This window comes from Nyctibius grandis, chromosome 18 (assembly GCF_013368605.1).
Source record: "Nyctibius grandis isolate bNycGra1 chromosome 18, bNycGra1.pri, whole genome shotgun sequence".
Classification (NCBI taxonomy): domain Eukaryota; kingdom Metazoa; phylum Chordata; class Aves; order Nyctibiiformes; family Nyctibiidae; genus Nyctibius; species Nyctibius grandis.
The window spans coordinates 10,831,426-10,852,313 of record NC_090675.1 but is presented as its reverse complement, the minus strand read 5'-3'; the positions used below and the strand labels follow the sequence as shown (position 1 = coordinate 10,852,313).

Here is a 20,888-nt window from a genome sequence, read left to right as displayed (position 1 = left end):
GTACTGCAACAGCTATTTGGCATCACACAACAGCCTGGAAAGATTTTAATCAACACTTGAAAAATGATCACACACACACAAAGACAACAAACTCCAAGTTCAGCACCGTTAAGCCAGATACAATATCCATTATGTCTGTGAATTTCCAGAGAAACTCCACACAGCACGTTTGTCTCTGAGCTAGTCAGGAAAGGAGGTGGGCTTTTTGGGTGTTTTTTTGTTTGGTTGGTTTTGCTTGTTTAAGAGAAGTGCATTGTACCAAACAGTTTGTTAAAACCAAGACTTCTCCATGAAAGTGTTTTAGGTAAGTTTCTCATTTTCAAAGCGTGCTATGGAAACAAATCAAAGTTCTCAAAACATATTTTTCTAATAAAAAACCTGCACTTAAAAAGACTTCACTTCTGCATTAAATGTATAATGACATGGAAAGTGCCAGTTCAGGATCAGAATTTAAGCATTTTACATGTGGGTCCAAAAATTATTTTATGCAGAATTTGAGAAAAATCTGAGCCTGACTTTTCACTCCAGCTGGGGATTGGAAAAAGGTCTTTGGAACAGGAAAGTTCTCACATTTGCCATCACTTATAGCCAGACCTTCCGCTCACTCCAAGATTCAGAAAACAATCCCAGAGCATCAGCCTGTAGCAACATTTCTACAGAGTGATTCAAACACTTGTTCTTCAATCCACTCATCTGCTGAGCTTTACAATTTTTTTTTACATCTTTTACTTTTCATGCTATACAGTCTCCTTGAGAAACATTCTTCAACATACTTCTTCATCTCCCCTTTCACATTACATGTGCTTAGTTATATTCCTTTTGTCTTAGAGCGTCTCCTCTGGTTATCCACTGGAGAAGAAGCTCAGCAGCCTCTGGGGATCCACATTTCTGCTCCATCTCTTGCTCAGATGACTGCATCATAGGAGGGACTCCGCTGAGCGACAGTGACCAGAAATGAGAAAAAACACATGCCTTCTTATGGGAAAATAAAAAGCCATTGTAACAAGCCTGTATGCTATTTTGTAATGGAAATACTCCCCTTCTACGAGGCAGGGAAAAGACAAAGGGATTCTATGTTGTATTTTTCTGCCTGTGAACTGACAGTTCTGAGTACTGGATACAAATTCATTCCTTAAGCTTTAAGATTTTTCACTGCAGCCAACCAACTCTTCATCATTATACAAAGATCACTTGTGGGTTTTTATTTACAGTATTTCATCTTGATCTTTCCAAAAGGGATGCGAATAAGTTAGGCATCACTGAAAATACTAACTTCCCTGGGATACTTTCAAAAACTGAAACACCACACCTGTACAATGGAAGACTCTAAATGCCACTGGTACTCTACCACACCTCCTGCTAGGTGTGATATAAAACCCTGATGGGAGTAATTCTTCCTACAGCGCTCCTCCAGAGTAACAAGGCCAGACACACAGTGAAGGCCTACACACGTCTGAGGGATCCAGCAGTGCTGCAGATGGCTTCTTACCTATCTCATAGGCATGGTCAGTGCCCACATACACCTTTCCCAATATTTGTTTCAGAAGGTAGTTTGAAAATAGAGCAAATCAGCTCTCCTTCCAAAGCTCAGCTGTTCTAAGGATCTCCACAGATACAAAACTGAGGTTTGCTCAGCCATCACATGATGAGTAAACAAAATAGCAGGATTCCCTAAGTATCAGCTGTCTTTCTTTAGTATCCAGCTTCTGATTCCAAAACATCTTAAACCAGAAAACTTCCTACCTCCATCCTCTCTTCATAGTCTTATTTGTCTTTTGGGTTTTGGCAAAGGGAATTTATAAATTCCACTAGATTGTTTACAGTATAATCTTGAAAGTGCAAATAATGAGCAGCAGACTATTATTAGCTTTCCAGCTGTGACCTGACTCAAGGAGTACTGAAGTTACCTGAAACTGATTTCCCAGATTCACTGATTTCCCAGAATGCTGGATTAGGTCCTGTGTGTCATCTGTTCCCCTAACAGTGCAGTTGACCTTAGAGCCTTGTGCTTGGCATGTGGTAGCTCAATGCAAGCAGTTCAGCTGCCCAAGCTGGTCCTCAGCCTAGTGTATCATGCTCCCGAGTCCGCTTCCACAGGCTGTCTGCAAAAAACCCTGCACCTTGAATCTTGTCTCTACAACGTTGCCACTGCCAATCATTTCCTTCAATTGATAAGAGAAAGGGAGCAGACTGAGCACAGTCACCCAAAAATAGGGGTGGGGGTTTGCTTTTGTTTTGGTTTTTTTTTGTTTTGCTTCTTGGAGTAAAAATGGAAGAGGGAAATGGCTGAGAAAACCACACTTTTTTTAAAAAAAAAAAAAAAAAAAGTCAACTATAGGAAATTGCTTAACTGGAATGTGGCAACTTGCCACATTCTCTGAAAGTATCTTTTAAAACAGCAAAACAGCTTTATTTTAACAAGCTGCTATGAGATTGCATTTTAGGATTGTCAGAAAGAACAAAACACACTAAAACCCGCCCTGTTCAAAATGCTTTGAACGTATAAAGCAAGATTCCTTATTTCAGATTTCACGAGGAAAAAAGAAAAACTTTGGTATGTTCTGCCATGCAGGAGGGATCAGAGATTTTCAGTTTGCTCATTGATTTTAGTGAATGCTTCTGGAGCACTATGTACAATGCACTGAGTCACGGAACACAGGAATGAAAAATCTGTGCAAGCCTAACTGAGATTCAGCTGCCAAGTAGAAAGCAGGTCACCCACAGCTCAGCTCTAGAAAGGACTCCTAGAACAATTCAAAAATAAAATGGAGTCAATGGATTGTATGAGTTTTCTTTATCTTTCCTCTAGGGCTGGGTATGTCATTAGTAAGTGGCTTACAAGTGGGAAGACAGTGTGAGGGAACAGAGAGCCTAGCCCATGACGTCTAAGACATACCTCCCATTAGGCAAGTATCCCCAAACCAGCTCTCATGCAACATGGTGAGTAAGCACATCTCACAATTAGGCTACAGTACAATGAACACAGAAATTCTAATTATGCCTGAGGTATCCTTAGATGAAGAATCCCTTCTCCAAAACACTCATGATTTCCTAACGTAGAAGTACTCACACTCCTGGTGTATTCACTTTACTATTGGCAGAAGGCTAAAGATTTGTGAGATTTAACACAGTTTGAGAAATGCACTTCTCTGAAATTAGGACAAGGGAGAACAGCATTCTGTTGTTCTAGAATCACCCAAAAACACAGGAGGGACGTTCCTGAAGTGGTTTACAGGTAGAAAATCCTCTCTGAAACCCCAGGACCATCCCACTGAAGGAGTCAGTGTTGTTGTAATGAGAATGAAGGACTAGTTGAAGAAGCTTGGGTTTAACGTGAGATGTGGGGAAATGCTACGAAGCAGAAGAATGGTGCTGCAGAAAGGCTTTATTTATTGCCTTTTTCCTGGTTTTGTTTTGAAGTTACTGAGGTGAGCAACGTGCACAAGCTCTACTGTTTTACTCCGCTATAAAATTGCTGTTCAGTTGCTGGGTTTCTTTGACTGTGTGTTGAATGAGGTTTTGTACTGGACTAGTTCTCCTTCCTTCCTACTCCCCCCTGCTATTCTGCAGGGACACGAACAGAAAGAGTGAGGCAACAGGAAGAGTAGGAGTCGCCTCTACAGAGACAAAGCAGGATGTGACCTCTGTTCCCTAACTAGGGCAGAAATGGACAGATCATGATATCCAAGCTGATGTCTCCCTAAAGGAAAGACTACAGCAAGGACCAAAGTGAAGCTGTTAATCTTGGGTTAGAAACTGTAAATTTAATGACACCAGTGGTGCTTTGTAGGAGGAACTTAATTAACTGCAAAGAACTTAAATTAGTGACTATTCTGATGGACTCTTGCTAAACAAAGCTTAAACACTCAAGTACTTGATGGAGCCTCAACTCTGCTAAACTTTGATCTTACAAAGTATTGGTGCTGCTCCTGCCTGAGAGCATCCAGCTCCTGCAGCCTTGGTGCTCTGCCGGCATAGGACAGAATGTCTGGGAACCTGTGTGACCTGTTTGTCCAGCTCAGGCAACCCTTCCCCACTCAGGCTCTGCTGCCCTATTAAACTTTGCCTTTGAATTTAACAGCCTATGACACTGGTTTGTTTCCATGAGCTGCCTGACCCCGTTTCCCAGGGCAGCACACAGATTACTGGCTGGAACAAGGCAATGAAAGGGAATTACCATAAGGCAGTCTCATCTCCAGGTACAGATACTGAGCTGCACAAAGTGTCTTTTCAGCCTCAAATCCAAAAAAACTGCTGTATTAGCATGCAGCAAAGTAGAGTTGAGGGAGGCTTTACTGCTAGTAGCCAAGCACCCTACCTAACGCAGTGCTCCCGTGCTGGCTGTAGTTACAATGGGATTACTGTTGTTGGGACTGTACAAACACCAAAGACAGAACCCCAATGCTAGAAGTTCATGCTCTGATGGTAGTGATTCACCTAGTTCAGCCTCTTTAATCTCCAGTCTAGAAGACCACGCCAACAACTTCTGATCATGCCTGCCTTCAAAGCCAGGGCCTCGGGTGATCTTGTCTATGAAGGATTTCTAGTAGTATCCTAGATAATAAGAAAAAAAAGCATTGCAGTCAAGATGACTAGCTCAGTTAGTGGTAGCTAGGATGACTGAACTCTGGAGTAGCTACACCCACATACCACATCAGGGTTGTGACGGCAGGTGTCATTGCTCAGGCCATTACAGTCAAAACAGCCACATCTGCCAGGGCCACTGAAGTCTGACCCCCAACCTAGCAAGGTGATTCTGCATATGTTTTATTCAGCTATGGCTTAGCTCAGGAGTTCAAACACTTACTGAGGCAAAGCTAAGAACTGTACTCAATACATCTCTAGAGACTAAAAAGGGAAGCTTCCACTGCTGTTTTAGAGCTTAGTGCTCCTTGAATCTCTCTTCTACTGGAAGGAACATTACTTAGTGTAGTATGGGCGACTGTTGAACCAGCTTCTTGCAGTGCTTCAGCTCTAGCTTGCTTTTCCTGTTTAGCTGAAACACTTGTGTATGAAGCTAAGTAAAACTGACCTAGAGTTTGTTTGTGCTTTCAAAGGGTATATGCTCTGTGCTGGAAATGAGTACCTCTAACCAGACTGACTCTGTACTACAATAATAACTGGAAATGAACTCTGGACCATCGGTTCCCAGCCACTCTGGGTTAGATCATGTTGCATAAATAATAGCCAACTCTGGGGGAGGGGAACACTCTTTCAGTGACACAGAGCAACCTGCCTTCTGCTGCAAAGGCAAATACTCTTCTAGCAGCTGCACCAAGCTTCAGACCAGCGAGGATATTTATGAACCAACAAACACAGCGATGGGAGAAAGAGAGGAAAAAACTTTTGGGTTACACAACAGCTGAAAGGAAGGGCCCAGGCTATAAAGCCAACTACTATGTAGTTTCACTTGAGCTTGAACCTTGAGACTAGCAGATAACCTGTCAGGAGTTTGCTTCAGATACCCAGTTCAGATAAGCAATGCCAAGGCTCCATTTGTCTCATAACCGTGCCACCTGTAATAGCCATTCCAATGTGAGAATTGGCCCTGATGGGATGCACCCACGAGTGCTGAGGGAGCTGGCGGAAGTCATTGCTAGGCCACTCTCCATCATCTTTGCTAAGTCGTGGGCAACGGGAGAGGTGCCTGAGGACTGGAGGAAAGCGAATGTCTTCCCAGTCTTCAAAAAGGGCAGGAAGGAGGACCCGGGTAACTATAGACCGGTCAGCCTCACCTCCATCCCCGGAAAGGTGATGGAGCAACTTGTCCTTGGTGCTGTCTCTAGGCACATCAAGGATAGGGGGATCATTAGGGGCACTCAGCATGGCTTCACCAAGGGGAAGTCTTGCTCAACCAACTTGATAGCCTTTTATGAGGATGTTACCCGGTGGATAGATGATGGTAAAGCTGTGGATGTGGTCTATCTCGATTTCAGTAAAGCGTTTGACACAGTCTCCCACAGCATCCTCGCAGCTAAACTGGGGAAGTGTGGTCTGGATGATCGGGTAGTGAGGTGGATTGTAAACTGGCTGAAGGAAAGAAGCCAGAGAGTAGTGGTCAGCGGGACAGAGTCCAGTTGGAGGTCTGTGTCTAGCGGAGTTCCGCAAGGGTCGGTTCTGGGACCAGTTCTATTCAATATATTCATTAATGACTTGGATGAGGGATTAGAGTGTGCTGTCAGCAAGTTCGCTGATGACACAAAACTGGGAGGAGTGGCTGAGATGCCGGAAGGCTGCGCAGCCATTCAGAGAGACCTGGACAGGCTGGAGAGTTGGGCGGGGAGAAATTTAATGAAATATAACAAGGGCAAGTGTAGAGTCCTGCATCTGGGCAAGAACAACCCCATGTACCAGTACAAGTTGGGGACAGAGCTGTTGGAGACCAGCGTAGGAGAAAGGGACCTGGGGGTCCTAGTGGACAACAGGATGACCATGAGCCAGCAGTGTGCCCTTGTGGCCAAGAAGGCCAATGGCATCCTGGGGTGTATTAGAAGGGGTGTGGTCAGCAGATCGAGAGAGGTTCTCCTCCCCCTCTACTCTGCCCTGGTGAGGCCGCATCTGGAGTATTGTGTCCAGTTCTGGGCCCCCTCAGTTCAAGAAGGACAGGGAACTGCTAGAGAGAGTCCAGCGCAGAGCCACGAAGATGATTAAGGGAGTGGAACATCTCCCTTATGAGGAGAGGCTGAGGGAGCTGGGTCTCTTTAGCTTAGAGAAGAGGAGACTGAGGGGTGACCTCATTAATGTTTATAAATATGTAAAGGGCAAGTGTCAAGAGGATGGAGCCAGGCTCTTCTCAGTGACATCCCTTGACAGGACAAGGGGCAATGGGTGCAAGCTGGAGCACAGGAGGTTCCACTTAAATTTGAGGAAAAACTTCTTTACTGTAAGGGTGACTGAACACTGGAACAGGCTGCCCAGAGAGGTTGTGGAGTCTCCTTCTCTGGAGACATTCAAAACCCGCCTGGACGCGTTCCTGTGTGATATGGTCTAGGCAATCCTGCCCCGGCAGGGGGATTGGACTAGATGATCTTTCGAGGTCCCTTCCAATCCCTAACATTCTGTGATTCTGTGATTCTGTGTAATTACAACTGCACTTTTATTGCACCGAGTCCCTTCTTATCCCAACTTCCATGTTGTCCTGTCTCCCAAACACTAAGTAACATCAGGACTACAAGCACTTTCTCTGACATGTGTCTGCCCTAGCTACTTGCCAAGAGAGGTTAGAAAAACGGTGGCTAGTAGCAATGCTCTCCTGAATAGGTGGACTGCTTTCAGTTCCTTTCAGCCGAGACTGTAATGTGCTCAGCTTTCACTTACAAACATTAAAAATCTCCCTTCTTGTCTTTGGTCATTCTGAAGAATGAGGAAGGATAAAAGAGCATGGGTTGAGCATAGGCAGTCCTCCCTCTTATTGCAGGGGGAAAATTGTAGAGTATACAACTTCTCACCCCAATTGTTCATTCTGAGGAGCCTTTCAAAACATGCTGACACATCCAGTATATCTACACAATAAGATTGTAAATTAGTCTTTTCCTTCACAAAAGGCTCATGACAAATGATGATCTCCAACGAGATACAATGACCTGCTAAATTGTCTGCTGGTCTCTTGGGGGGTTTCCAGGACCTCCCTGAACATCATTTCCTAAAGTCAAACATCTGCACTTATCCACTGAAAGCACGCATGGCTTGGGCAACGGTAGAGTCACTTTCCTACATGAAATTCTTGATTCCTAACTGTACTAAATAGTTCATTATCAGCCTCAGAAAAAGGTTCAAGCTCTTATGGCGTTCCATAGTGTATCAAATATCCTTTCTCCATATACTCAGCTGACATCTGCGCTTCAAAATGAAGTCATATTACTGTCCTCTGTTCTGGATCAGATCACAAAAGCTTCAACTGAGCTGTATTTCTCTATCTCAGCACTATGAATCCATCAAGTGAAGCAAGACACCACCAAGAACCTGCAAAACTATTCTTTTAAATCCTACACTTGGAAGGAATTTGACAGAAGCAAGAAAGACAAACTCATCTTCAAAAGTACTTAGTAATTTTCCAATACTGAATGGAACCAGAGTTGCATCTACAGCCTGCACACTAAGCGTTAAAAACACACCCAAGCTTATGCTCATTGTAAATACCAAATAAGCATAATAAATACCTGGAATAAGGTTTCCATAGGTGACAGTTGTGTGACACTGATTATGTATCTTCAAACTGATTTTACTTCAGAGGCTATGTAAACAATGAACGGAAGACAGTTATTGCTGGAAACCTACAGGTATATACTTGGGTGGAGGCAGGCTGGTATCCTCCTGTGCTGGGGCTTTCTCACAAAGAAAGTGAGCTGAATTGGAAAAAAAGTAATTTTGCTGAAACAAGCATCCAACAAGATGAAAGAAGGGATATCTAATAGCTGTAAAATTTTCACCACCTTAAGGGACAGGTGAAATAAGGCAGAGAAAGAATCCTTCTGTATTCTAAAAATACCCAGTTTCTCAGGTTATTATCCTTTGCTATTTGAGCAGTTTTTTACTACCTTGCCCATTCCAAAAACACTTACTTTACATCAGACCTGAAGACAGTACAACAGCGCTTCTGTTTAAAGAGCTGGAGCTTCAAGTGAGGGTCAAGGCCACACTGTTTAAGGTATTCAACCTTGAAAGGCACTTATAAAAGAACTGAGCCAGTGGAGACAAGAGCTAAATTCAGCTCTTACCCTAGTTTTAAACTGCTTCAACTCCTCTGTTTTCAGCACAGTCACATTCAGTTTCTACTACTGTAAAGGAAAGTGGGCTCACATAACCCGACATTCGCCTGATGTCCACTGGATAACCCCAAGGAACACAAGCGAGGTCTAAGTTAAAGCCAGCTCTACTCTTTGCTACAGATGTCACTTACGTGATACCTTTAGCAGACCAAGTGTTCCATCAAGTGATACGGCTGTAAATAATTTACCAGCAACTCCATAACACTTGATTAAAACCTACTGAAAGAAGATCTCATTAAATTGTCTCTGAAAGAACAGATAATGATATGATGACTGTGTAAAGGGCAGATGGCAAGTAGAAGCTCATCAGAACATGAGAAAATAATTTAGAAGAAGGTACCTTTATCTGTACTGAGTTGTAGTGATCTCCACCTGTCTGATGCTGGCTGTTCTGGAGGTCATTCCTTCATTCTGCCTTTGGGCATCTGAAGTGACAGCAAGAGGACTGACTGTCCTCATGAGGGGCATTTGGGCACCTGTAGAGTAAGTACCTGATCTCTTGGGCAACCAGGTTAGAAAGTGTTTACTGCATCTTTTAGTGATGAGCAGCAGACAGCAGGTAAAGTTAGGAACTGCATGAGTCACAGAACTGGCTGTCTTTCTGATAAAGGCTGTACAGAGGACTGTTGGTAGCAATAAGCCATTAATGAGTACAGTACTTGGTAGCCAATATTAAAAAATTTTGCAAGGCCATTAGTTTTAAAGCTGTGTATCTGCTGCACTGTGAAAGATATGTCTTACAGATTAAACAAGAGTTGGAAAAGACATTATAGGAACATAATGACTACCTTGCTGCACATCATATATGCTTTAAGATAAAGGAACACAGCTCACAGCAGATGTTCTCCACGTCTTTCAACCTTTGAGAAGAAGTGAGCTCTATTTCTTACCTCACACCTAGGAAGAGACATGTGCATAAACTTAACATCAGAGAGTTAAGTATAAATCTATAGTAGCCCCAAATTTCAAATGCGTATCACCCAGTTCAAGGTTTTGCTTGGAAACTAAGAACTTACTTACAATAGGGATTGGGCTGAGTGCAGGAAGTTGAGTGGAAATTGCTCCAATATAATCCTCAATACTTTTTAAAAAGTTAGCAATGCAGACACTCAGAAGAATAGCTCTTGCCCATATAAGCCCACATTAGAGGATGCAATACCCAAAATAAATCATCCCTTCCTCATACAGAGTTCATGCCAGCCCTCAGCCACAAATGCATATTTATAGCCCAATTTGCCAGCACCTGGAAACGGCTTCCTTTTGAGGATATATTGCTACCTACCTTCCCCATTCCCCAACAGCAAAAGCATAAACAAAAACGGAAATAAAAGCACCATTAAAGATATTAAAATCAGAATTTGGCAGGTACCCAACCACACCATTTCTAGACAGATTTGGAAGACAGCCCTTCAAGTGGACAACAGTCATTAAGGAAAGAGATTTTTCCAGTCATTCACTTGGGAGTCAGGTGCTGGACATGCAACTGCACTGGCAGGGGCACTGTGATCCCCAAATTACCAGAGACCAAACAGGAAATGCTTCCTGCGTTGGGTCAGACCCTGAGCTAAAGTAAATGGGTCCTATTTCACATGAATCTACACGAAACCCTCACATGAAAAGGATTTGAACCCTCTTGAGTTAAAGTGTGTGTTGTGTCACCGCTATGATGGGTGAAGGAGGGGTGCTCTGATAGCATTAAGTGCCACTGTTCCCATTTTACAAATAAATGAGGGTTTCTTACTGATAAATTTCTAAATCCCTCACCCACCAGGTGATGGTGAAAATCTCCAATTTTCCCCATGTCATCTGCCCCAAAGTTTGAGGCCAGATAAATCCCAGAGCCACAGCTACTTGTGTTAAGGGGCTGAAGGCTCAGCATTTAGAAGAACTTTAAAGAATTCTAACAATGTGGAGACTTGCAGTGCTGTTCCCACACCACTGAGGCTTTGTCAGGAAAGCTGACAAAGACCATGTTGCTAACCCACCCTGCAAAGTACAGTTTGAATGTGGAGACTTTATTCTTCACAGTATAAAGGGGTCGTGCCTGGTATGGAAGAGACCTCACACCAGGCTCCTCTTGTCAGGAACACAGGAAGACAGAAAAGGCTGAGCCAGCCTATTTATGTAGAGGATCCACGAGGAGTGAAGGGAGGGGCAGGGATCAGACCATGCATTTCCCCATGTGTTTCCCCTTCCCCCCTGCACCCCTGTTTTACAGCTGCGGGAAAGATCAAGCCAGAACTGTGCAAAATTGCTGAGTCAGGCTGTCGCTGTGGGGCCTCAGAGAGGCTGTCTGCAACACTCAAGCCAGAGGACAAAGCCTTGTGATAAGGCAGAAAGCTGAGCAGCTGTAAAGACACTGCAGGGTAGACAGTCAAGGGGCTGGAGGCACGAGCAGGATTCACTAGGCTGAAGGTACGTAGTGGAGCTGTGCCTCGAAAAGATTAAGAACCAGAAGCATTTTGCATTAAGAGAACTGGAAAGAGGATGCAGGTTAACCCTAGCAGAAGGATTTAGCTAGTCCTGGCTAAGTTAGCACAATGAAGGCGGTCTGAAATGAGCCTGGGTGCTTCTGTGAGCTCCCCAGCAGCCTGCTCAAAGCTCTCCTGACGTACAGCAGCAGTCTCTAAAAACAGGGGAGAATAGACAAGGGCATAGCTTCCAGAATTCACTAAAATGAGGGGGAAAAATACTGCATATGATCTGCACCTGCACTAAGAGAGTCTGATACTACTGGCTGGTGCTGGTCTGAGGCACCCAGAACTGTCTCTATAGAAATTGTGGGAGAGTTAAAGTTAAAAGTCTTCATAAGAAATGTTTTACTTTGTAGAAAGTTTCAGTTTTGGTCAGAAAGACAAAAGGCTTGTAAACTGAAATGTTTTGCTTGGCAGATGAAGAACAGTTCTTAAGAGGGAGATGTGTAAAGAAGTCAGGAAACTTTAAGCAACAAAAACTTACTACTTCTGCTTATTTCAGTGGAGCTCTGCAACTGTATCGTAAAGCAGTCCTCTAGCTTACTCTAAAGGTAAAAAGAAGAAAACACTGCTCTGGAAGATGAAAACTGGTGCTAGAAAATTCTTCATGCTTTAAGGATCAGTAGAGAAACAAGTGTGGAGAGCTTCTCCTAGAGCACTATAAGGCAGCCTAAGGGGCACTGACACACGTCTTCCAGTAACCATACTTACTGAGAGATCCATTTACCTCTCCTAATATCTTTCAGTGGCGATGCCTCGTTGAAGTTCTCAATCTGTAAAACATATTATTTCTTCTTTCCAGTTTATTCAGCCTCATTAATAACTAAAAATAAAACTTCACACTGGAATCTGCAAGCCTCAACAATAGCCCACACACACAGCAGCAATGAGAAGCTCAAGACTTCCTTTCTAAATTTAGATTGCTTCAAACAGAAGTGAAAGTTCTTCGGTAAATCAACAAACCCATGTTTTAGAAGCACCTAATGAGAGTAGAACTGGGCAGGAAAGTGCTTGCCTGACCTGTTAAACTTACTCGCAAAAGGCTTCCGAAGATTTTCAGGGACCCAGACCCGAGGCTCCTGGCTGCATTCTGAAAACTGTGGTCAATTACCTGTTTTGGCAGCATCAGATCAGACCAGATCAGAGCCTGGATCTGCTGCATCCCAGCAAGATTTCTCAGGGTCATGTTAATTACTGCTCTAAAGTGGATCTCTCAGCTTCTGCTATTCGAGCTCTTCCATCTGGGATAACAATCATCATATCAGAGGCACTCTGTAGCCCCTGATCAAAGCACAATTCCTTATTCTACTGATTAAGTGTCCTGTGATTCTTCCCTGCTTCCCCAAGATGCACACAGTACAAATTAGATTTTTTTTCTAGGCAGAAAAGGAATGACAGAGACTTGGCCTCTGTTCACTTTAGAATACATTCCTGAGAGAAAAGACAGCTATATTTTAACTTTAAAGTCAATTTTTAAAGTACCAAGAGCAAGATGGAGCCAGTGGGTCCAATTCTGCCTGCAGAACCCTGAAAGCAGACAGGGAATGGCTGCTTTTTTTGAAAAAAATTCAAGGCAATGACAAGGAGTCACCAGTCTTAGACAGAAGATGCCATGGGCCTGCCACAGGGTTCAGCCCCAGCCCTCAACACTGTCCCTCCAACCACCTCCCCAAGGATAACCAGAAGAAACACATGAAACTCCTTGTTTTCTCCTTTTAGGAAAATCACTGCTAAAAAAACCCACCACACAACAGGAAGCTGTCTCTTTTTTCCTCTCATTCATTAACGCACGGAAAGTGTCTTTGAGTCACAGCCATCTAAGCACACATTCTGCATGCACCATCTGTTACATCCCCTTCCTCGAATCACTTTTGGCTGACCAGAAGTGTTGCTAGTCAAGCTACAAACTTCACAGCCCATATTTAGGTGGGGAGATTTCTATTGCAAAGCTGGCTGCTTTTACCTGCCATTGTGGCTTTACACACGTGATACACACATGCCCAGAGAGATGAGGGCCTAAGCTAAGGTTTGAGTTTCCACGTCAGGAATGCTCCAGGGTTCAGCTTAAACAGCTCGTGCAAAAAGCAGGTTTACAATGTAGACAGTGAGCTCAGAAACAGAACCAGCAACTGTCAACTAGCACAGGTTCAAGTGAACACTGCAGCTGCACTGATGATGGCTTCATGCTCCTTGGAGTGTGTACGGTGGGAGTACAGCTGGGCTGAGACACGTCCGTGGGATCTGGAGGTGGCACAGCAGCTCTGTGCAGCTTCAGCTTAAGGCAAAAGACCTATCTGACCACCTGTATACTTTGGTGGTTCTCAGTTGTCCTCCCACCTTATCAGCAATACAGAGCTTCTCTAGTTTAACTTGGGACTGATGCTGTGCTAGATTCTGGGGGCGTGGACTACAACCCACCGCTCGCCCTCACCTGAGCTATGCCAGATTGCCAAACTGTTTCTTAATCATGCCAAGCTAGTCTTTGACTAGGTTCAGACTCCCACCAGGAAGCAGGAGTGCCCATGACACTTCCGTACACAATGGCTCACAAGCTGTGTCTTGGAAGAACTACCTATTTCTTTTGGAACAGGTATATTTTCAGATTCAAAGATGCTCTGTTCCCTCGATTTGCTAGCCGGGGCAACACTGTGCTGCTGGTAGCGTCAACTGTGTGGGATTACTCCATGGGAGCAAGAAATGAGCAGGGAGGGAAGTCTCTTAGCCATGTCCAAGTCAGTATCTCTGGGTGGTGTCATCTGTACGTCATTCTGTGCCCTTCACCACAGCAGTAATCTAGCCAATACATTCTCCAGCCCCCAAAACAGTGAGAGACAGCCAGGCTTGCTTTCAGTGCAATTCTCCTTTTAGTAAAAAAAAACCAAAACAAAACAAAACAAAAACAAGACAAAACAAAAAAAAAAAAACCAAACACAAAAAACCTCCCTATGGGCTGAAAATAAGGATAAGAAATCTTAGCCTTAAAGGAAAGGTGAGCATTTATCCCTCAAGCATCTGAAAGATTACATGGTCTATGCTGGAAATATCATTTTAAGCATAACTATACCCTAAATAATTTGGTGTGTCACATGACTTCTTTTGTTAAGTGTTCCTATTTATGAACAAAAACAGGTGATAAATTAGTGTACCACCATGCTGACTCATAGCTGTAAATCTGTCACCAGCATGCAGCTGTAACACTAACAGGGGTTTTCCTTGTGTAAAATGCAGTTAATAGCTAGCATTTGCCTTGAGTAGCAGACAAAGTTCTGCTGAGGTGTTATCTGTGAAAGCTTGGTTACATCCATGAGTTTAGCTCGATACAGCTGAGGCTCAAGTGGGGCTACTTCACTGATAAGATCAATTCTGAACATGCAATAAACACCAGAAATCACATGTGGAGACTGAGGTTTGTCTGGCATGACAGAGTGTGGGTTCCTGTTAGTGTGTGTAGGCACGTACATACAGAGGTCTCAACTCCAGGCTCTGCTGAACTTCTTTATTGGAGTTCAGTTGCTGAAAGGGGTCTCCAAGCTCACTCTGCATGAAGATGAGCAGGAATAATTGGGTTTTAACATAATCCAGTGACCACACAAGCAGTCTTAGAGAGACAAAGGCAGCACAAAGCCTTACTCTGATACTTCCTTTCTTGCCTCCCAACTAGTGCATCGTAGAATCCAGCCCAAGGCAAGAAGTACACACAGACCTTGACAGAGAGGTGAAGAAGGGCCCTTGTCCTATCTTCATCTTGATGATAATCTACTCATCAGAGATTGTCCTGGAAAATCCAGGTAAGTTTAAACATTGCTGCTGACTTTTTGTGTTAACATTTATACAAAATCAATGGTAGGAGATGAGCTAAATTCCATTATGATGTCCAAATTCTGATCGTATACAGAGACACACTGTCACAAAAGATGACATCTACAGACTTGATAATAATATGTGCTTCTCCTTCCTTCCAAGTCAAACAGAATCTCTGTTGAAGCCTATCTTATACAAACAAGCACACAAATTTAGGAAAAAAGAAGGAGCCCTACAAAAAAGAAAACATCTTTAAAAAAAAAAGTGTTGCATATATGATGAAGTAAGAGACTTTCTTATTCTCTTACGTAAGACCTGCTGGAAAAGGAAGTGTTTTCAGCTGAACAAGGCTCAAACATGTGGCTACAGGTTGCAGTTTGACCTGAAAAATTCACTACTCCCACTACTTCCAGTTTACAAATACAGTCTTCCTTTCCTTATGCGTATCCCATGCCCAACTTCAGTACCACTGCAAGTTTGGACAACTACGATTCCTCTTCCTCTCCTCTCATGCCTCCCCCCATTTTCAAAGCATTTGTTTCTGCTTAGAGATTGCCTGATAAGAGATAAGCCTTTTCTAGCCAAATTGCCAAACGAATCGAGATAATGCCAAAGCAAGTTCAAACACATTCAATCCACAGGTATCATTCAGCCAATACGAAAGACTGATTTGTGGAATAGCACTTATTTGTGACACAGCACAGCTGGAGTCAGGCTTTCTGATCTGGTGTGACTTTTCTGGAGGTGCTGAACAGAAGCCATTCCTGAGGAAGAGGTCAAAGTGATCTTTGCACACTGGGCCAAGAGTGTCTCTATCACAAACACAGTCCAGCCAAAGAGCAATGAGGACAGTTTTTCTTAAAGAGCAGGCAGACCTTAGCAATGCGTGCTACCGCCCCACCCTGACACTCCCACCATAACCAGTTTGGAGGCAGTTCCATGCCAGAAACACTGTAGTTAGCTCTTATGATGCAAGAACCAAGGCAGAAAGAAAACACATCTGCCATCTAAATATACTCCAGGTCTCTGTTCAGCCTGGTCCTGCCTCATCTTTGCTGCAGTTAGAAAGCAGGGAAGCACCCCATTTAGTCTGGTACTTCCCACAGTTTACCGAACCAGCTACACTGTTTCCAGCAGAAGAGACTGAGAACCCGTGGGACCCTTCACTGCAACCAGCACAGGGGACTGTATTATTCTCCTCACCTCCAACAGACTGGCTTGAGCTGCAGTGTTAGAGGTTTCATGTGCTTCACTACAGATGTCATGTCTAGTCCCATTATCAGCTTCCTAGCCAGAGAAATGAATCCAGAAAGATACCACTTTTACAAAGAAATATGGCTAAAACCAATATGCTTCTAACTTTGCAAAACCAATTTAAGAGTCATGCAAGGGATTAGCATAGGGACAGAGTTAAAGATTGTCAGAGTTGTTCCTTTCCAAGGATGCTTGAAGGAACACTGGATGCTCACCACGTGGCAAGGCATTTTTTGCTCTCATAGGTATGGGTTAAAATTACCCTTATTTTCCATTTCAGTTTTGTAGTCAACTTGAGAATTGAGTAAACCTGCTAGGACAGAACTGAAAGCAAGCCATAGACCAAAGGGTTGGGTAAAAAGAAAAACACTCAAGCACTAATTCGGCAGAACACGCAAAAATTAAAAAAAAAATACAAGACCTTGTGGCATCAGAGAACCTACTCTGCTAATAACCAAACTAACACAATCTACTTTCCACTACAGGGAAACTCCCTGCCCTTCTAAGAAACGGCCTTCCTACATGTGAAACAGGGTCAGCTCATCTACACTCAACACATTATTTGCAAGCAATTCCCAGAGCCCTTTCTCCCCCCCGCTTCTTTCTGTATTACGGAAAGTTCTCCCTGCACCCATTTGAGCTGCCGTGAGGGCTTATGTTTACCTGTCAAGGCCCCAGTTTGAAATCCTGATCTACCATGCGCTTTATTTTGAGAAGACATTATACACAAGAGGAATAAGGAAGGACTTAAAGCATTTCAGTAAATTGGGAGGGACATAAGCACGCACTCAAATACCTTTAGTTAGGCTGATGTTCTCGACTTCGAAACACACACACATTACGAATCCCGTGGTACACATGACAGCTCTCCTAGCTGGGAACAGGCACAGAGAGAAGCGGTGCCAAAAGGTCCACGCTAGTATGTCTAGTGTGAAAAATAACACAAGCACTTAGATTAACTTGCACTGGTGTTTCAGGCTATTGATTCCATTCACATTACCACTACTTCCAGAACTTTACTTCAGGGCTGCGCTAACCTTGGGATTAGAAATGGCAATGAGCACGCACTGCTGCCTGACCCGCGCTGGTATAGAGTTCAGCCAGCCACGTCCACCTGCCAGCGTTCACCCCCAGGCATGGATAGTCTGAGTGCCTGCAGGTAACTGAAGTAAAAGATAGTGTTCAAGGAGATATCCCTTCACCTGTTAAATCCACGGTTTTGACACCAAAACTAGACATTACAAAACTTTCAGGGGTGTATGAGCTATATACAAATCATATTATGGAAGCTCCCCTGCCTTTTCATCCCTTTGAATAAAAACAAAAAGTGAAATCAATAAATCGATTTTTAACTTAGTATATTGGACTGTCTTCAAAACACACAAGTGCAGCCTCACATTTGGCCTCAGGAGCTACTTCTTCAACTTCCAGCATCATGTCCCCTCCCTTCCCAAACTAGTACAGCCTGCTTCCAGTCTGCTTCTTCTATCTGTCTCATGTTTTATCATTTCCTTGTGGCTTTGCTACACAGTTTACCAGTTACACCGATGCAGATAAGTTTTCATAATTCTTTTTTCCATTAAAAAGTTTCTGCACAAGAACAGAAGACACACATAGATTCAAATCCTCAGTACAGAGGAGGCTTGCAGGCCCAGCAACCATACCACTAGCAGCCACCAATCACGACCCACATAGCCATTTGGCCACTCGTCAAGGCCACGCACAGAACCACTGCAGGCACCGGAGAGCTCCGAGCTCCTGGTTAGCTGCTGACTCTTGCGGAGGTGCCTAGAGTCCGCACACAGCTGCGCACCACACTCAAACCATCCGTCATCCCGGCTCTCTGCAGTACCGAGCATCTGCCTCTACTGATGCGATCCGATGGGTGAATGCGTGTGACCCCACGTGCGTTTCTGACACACCACCCAAAGCACCGTAATGACACCGCGCAACGCCACGGGCAGGCCCCCTGGTACCAGAGACAACGCTGCAGCCCACCATGCTCCGGTACACCATGGGAAATTGCAACTTAGGGAAGTAAACACAGACCCTCACCTCTTACAGTCGGGTTCTCTGCATCTGTAGGCAAACCCGCTGCAGACTGGCGCAGAGTTAAGCGCGAGACTTGGGCTGTGCTTAACAATGTGTATTTGGGTACAGACAAATGAACAGAGCAAAGGACACGCAGTCTATGTCCATGCCCACAGCTTCGCATGTTGGCAGAGATCCAGTACTTGGTTGAATTCCTAGAGAAATCATATACTGGGCCGTGCAAAGAGAATTTCTTCAGCTAAGATTTTTTTTGATCACAAATCTTATGATCATCAGTGAATGTGGCACGCATTTATTTAAGCAGATAAATGTTTAACAGGAATGCAAGCACACACTCGACAACTATCACTAGAAACAGCTTTTGCTGCTTTAAGAAGAACCTGAAGATGATAGCAGGCCTTTATCCTTTGTGAATAAAGGTTTCCTTTTACAACAGGTCCACCAGCGAAATACTGATGATCATTTCCCAAAATGATGCTGATTGACACTGAGCGTTAAGGCTGTCAGTAGGGCTGCCAAAAGCCTACATGTTGTTTTATAAAGAATACCCTTTTGAACGCTATTTGGAGGTGGCAGGAGGAAAAAGTGCGCTACAAATTTGAAAAACAAAACACCTCACAAAACAAAGCAAACAAAAAAACCCACAAAAAAAGGCAGAGGAAGAGAGAAAGAAGAACGAGATATTTCCAAGAGGTTATGCAAAAAGCTACCTACCACCTATTGTTTCACAGGTTTTTTTCCCCAAGGTTTACTTCTCACGTGATAGATTTGGCAGCATATACATTTATTACCGTTACACTGTTGTAATGATCTTTCTTCCTAAAGGCCCAATGCTCCAGCCCTGCAGCCTCCAGTATAAGACTAGAGAAAAGGACCATTAGCCTCTACACGGAACTTCTATCAAACAAGGGGGCAAAGGGGGATTGTTTGCTTAAAGTAACACAAGGTAAAAGAAAATGTTATTTAAGTATCTAAAGGTCAAATGAACTAAGCAAAAATAAATCTACATTCCCTTTCTAAATACTTATGCAGACTCGTGTACAGATTCAGCCCTTCTTTGAAAGCATCACAACAGTGCATTTTGTGCTTAAAGAGTTTCATATAATCTTTCCAAACAGCAAAACATCCCTCCAGCCCGGACCGTGATGCTGTTTGTCAGCCACACCAACGGAGTGAAAAGGAGGATCAGATTAGATCGGTGAAACCGAGCCAGGGACAGAGACACAGGCCTGGAGGAGAGGGCAGGAACCATCAGGAGCAAACACCGAAGACCTGAGGGGAAATGTGAGTCTATCCGGCTTCCCGGGACACGCGATGTAGCCACCCACCTCCTGCTAGGGAGCCTCGGGTCACCTCTGGTCCCCACCCCACATCGCATCTACCTTCACAGCGACATGGCAGCGCAGCTGCAGGCCCCAGGGCCGCGCAGGGGGGCGGGGGGCGGCGGGGCACGGCCCCAGCAGCAGCGCGCAGCCCCGCTCCGCGCCTGACAGCCCGCGGCGCCCCACGCCCGCCCCGGGACGCGGTGCCCCCGCACCTGTCCTCCCCCGCCCGCCCTCACCTCTCCGCGGGACGCCTTTCTAGCGGCGGAGGGCGGATGGGTGGCCCTGCCCCGGCCAGCCCGGCCCCACAGCGCGGCTGGGGAGGGGGCCGACCCCCTACCGACAGGGCTGCAGCGGGGCTGGGGGGTCCTGCCCTCCACGTACACCCTCCTCTACCCGGGGGAGAAGGCAGGGCGGGGGTCCCTGCCCACCACGGCTCAGGCACCGGTGAAGGCGCGCGGCCCCCGGTGCTGAGGGGAAGGGGCAGGCCCCGGCCCCCAGCTGTGAGGAGCAGGGAGCGGGGCTCCCCACCGCGGCTGCCGAGCCCCGTACCTCCAGGGTGCGAATCTCCTGCTGGGTGAGGTCGTTGGACGCGGCGCACTTCGTGCGGAGCCCGCGCAGGTTGGAGAGCGAGATGTCGATGAGGTCCTGCAGCAGCCCGCACTGCTGCAGCGTGCTCCGCACGGCCGGCAAGCCCCGCGCCGCCGCGCCCGCCCGGGGACCCGCGCCGCCGGCCGCCGGCTCGCCGCCGCTCCGCTCCTTCCTCTCCAGCATGCCGGCGGCTCGCAGGGCAGCCGCTCTATCCATTCCTCGGCATCAGGGAGGCCGGGGAGGAGAGGCGGCGGCGGGGGGAGCAGCAGGGAGGGAGGGCGGGCGGGCAGCCGCCGGTTCGCTCCGCCCCGCCTCTCCTCTCCGGGCAATTACCGCGCATTAACATGCACGGCGGCGAGGCACCGCGGGTGCGGCCGGCCCGCGCAGGCGGCGGCTGCTCCGCGAGGGGGCGCGGAGGCCGCTCCGCCCCCCCGCCTCAGCCTGTCAGCGCCCGCCTCAGCCCTCAGCGCCCGCCTCAGCCCTCAGCGCCCGCCTCAGCCCTCAGCGCCCGCCTCAGCCTGTCACCGCCCGCCTCAGCCTGTCACCGCCCGCCTCAGCCCTCAGCGCCCGCCTCAGCGCCCGCCTCAGCCCTCAGTGCCCGCCTCAGCCCTCAGCGCCCGCCTCAG

The 20,888-nt window shown here is 45.8% G+C and overlaps 1 protein-coding gene across 1 annotated transcript in view; it reads right to left on the bottom strand.

Moving 5' to 3' along the window:
* Positions 1–20,651, bottom strand: part of KSR1 (kinase suppressor of ras 1) — a 62,799-nt gene extending 42,148 nt beyond the window's left edge. Inside the window, exon 1 of the mRNA XM_068415358.1 lies at positions 20,224–20,651. Coding sequence (XP_068271459.1) covers positions 20,224–20,478 — 255 coding nt within the window. The 5' untranslated portion in view covers positions 20,479–20,651. The remainder of the gene's footprint in view (positions 1–20,223) is intronic.
* Between the last annotated feature and the right edge of the window lie 237 nt (positions 20,652–20,888).